Consider the following 1,907-nt stretch of genomic DNA (forward strand, 5'->3'; position numbering starts at 1 on the left):
ATAGTCATTTTTAAAAAGCGTATAAGTGTAAAACCATAGATACTATATACCCCTGGATATGAAACACGGCCCGACCGGATGTTCTGAGGCTTGTTTCACCGGAAATACGTCATATTACGTTTTTATTCAGAATAAAAATAAAACAATGATAAAAAGTATTATTATTGCTAATAAAAGTGTGATTTTATGTACAATAATACAATAAAACTTGACATTTATCATGCATTATAATTGCTGAAACTTTCCTTTTCTTTTAGTATATGCAGTCTACCAATGCATGACTTTCCCATCTCTTGTCACCTAAAAATGATGATTTTGACAACACAATTGCACCAAAACTAAAAATACACTCCTTTTGAGAATAGGCCCACTACAACTACCTATTCTCAAGCTACAAAACTATATAAAAAAAGTTCCAATTAAGTCAAGTATTACAAAGAAAAATTGGCTAGAAAGGTGGGGCTTGAAAAACCTAGATTTAGAAAATAACAGCTCTTTTACTTAACACAAACTCTAAATAATAGCCCCACTACAACTAGTAAACAATAACCTATCAGTACAATAAAAAATGTTGGCCTAATTCAACAGAGTTAAGCTTAAAAAGTGGCTTGAGTGAAATGTACACAACAAGTAGGCTATGACATCCATTGTAGAACTAAAATATGCACTCAAACTATCGTTTATGAGCATTATTTCAATATATAAAGGCTTTGCAAAGTCCTCTGAGGGATCATTCAGCTACTTTAACAAACGAATAGGTTACTGTGATTGTTTTACTTACCCTGGCAGCCATGAATGCAGCGAAACAAGGGTGAGGACAGCCGGATGTGACGTTTATGACGTTTCCTTATGGGATTTTATATGTGTGCATAGAGGAGTTTCGTATCCAGTGGTATATAGTATCTATGGTAGTATCTATGGTTTTACCGCCGTAAAAGTAGGTGTGGCTAAAATAGCGGCGCGCTTCGCGCGCCCTCAGCACCCCCTTCTTCAATTTCTAGATACGCCCCTGGACAGCTATAGGACTTGAAGAAACTGAAGAATAGCAAATCTCGACATGGTATATTTTCGGCTCGTGTATTTTTTTTGCTATGACAGCTTTGTTACCACGCCCCTAGATCTAGGAGATCGATCGTATCATAGATACTATGATCGTATGCATTTCTGCCTCGCCTTTTCTTTTGCAAAATGTCAGGACAAAGTTAGTTTCCCCTCCCCTATCTATGGTTTCACTCTGTCTTTTTACTTCTCTCTATTTTTCTCCATTACAGGTACTTATAGGCTTACATTCAAAGGGAGGGCTAGTCACTCAGCTCCAGTAATAGGAGAGTCACTGTACCTGTGGGGAGGGATTCAGCCTGGCATAATCTTAGCACACGATTCACCTCAAAAGAAAAAACTGATGTCAACAGTTGAGACATTTTCCTTTTCATCTGCTCGCTGGTCCTCTCACCTAACAAGAGGTACTCCTCCGTTAGGAATTGCTGGCTACTCCTGTACCACCTTTCGGTCTAGTATTTATTATTATGCTGGCCACTGTGCTCATGATTTTTGTTTCTACAACAGTTTAAATGTACTAAATACACTGACCATGAGCTGGACTCAATTGCATCCTAATGATGAGTCCATGATGAAGAAAGCCAACTGTGGAATGCTGTCGCTGGAACTTGATGGAACTGACTATCTTTTTATTGTTGGAGGAGTAGGTGCTACCCCAGCTGTCAAGCATCCTCAGTTTCAATATGAGCAGACTAAAAGTCTTGATGTTATGACTAATGAACAGTTACTTTATAATCTATCTAAAGGTGATTTTTAATATAATAATAATTATTATGTAAATTTTATGTTGAATTTGATTAATTAATTATTATAATTTTTTAGGAAAATTCACTGTTCCATCTGTCAGT

The 1,907-nt window shown here is 36.8% G+C and overlaps 1 protein-coding gene across 1 annotated transcript; it reads left to right on the forward strand.

Moving 5' to 3' along the window:
* Positions 1-1,188: 1,188 nt before the first annotated feature.
* Positions 1,189-1,816, forward strand: LOC109587987 (uncharacterized). Its single transcript, XM_020004194.1, has 2 exons — positions 1,189-1,201; positions 1,272-1,816. Exons 1-2 carry the CDS (start codon positions 1,189-1,191, stop codon positions 1,814-1,816), a joined length of 558 nt encoding a protein of 185 aa, XP_019859753.1.
* The last annotated feature ends 91 nt before the right edge of the window (positions 1,817-1,907 follow it).

Source organism: Amphimedon queenslandica, unplaced genomic scaffold (genome assembly GCF_000090795.2).
Source record: "Amphimedon queenslandica unplaced genomic scaffold, v1.1 AMPQUscaffold_12348, whole genome shotgun sequence".
Taxonomy (NCBI): Eukaryota; Metazoa; Porifera; class Demospongiae; order Haplosclerida; family Niphatidae; genus Amphimedon; species Amphimedon queenslandica.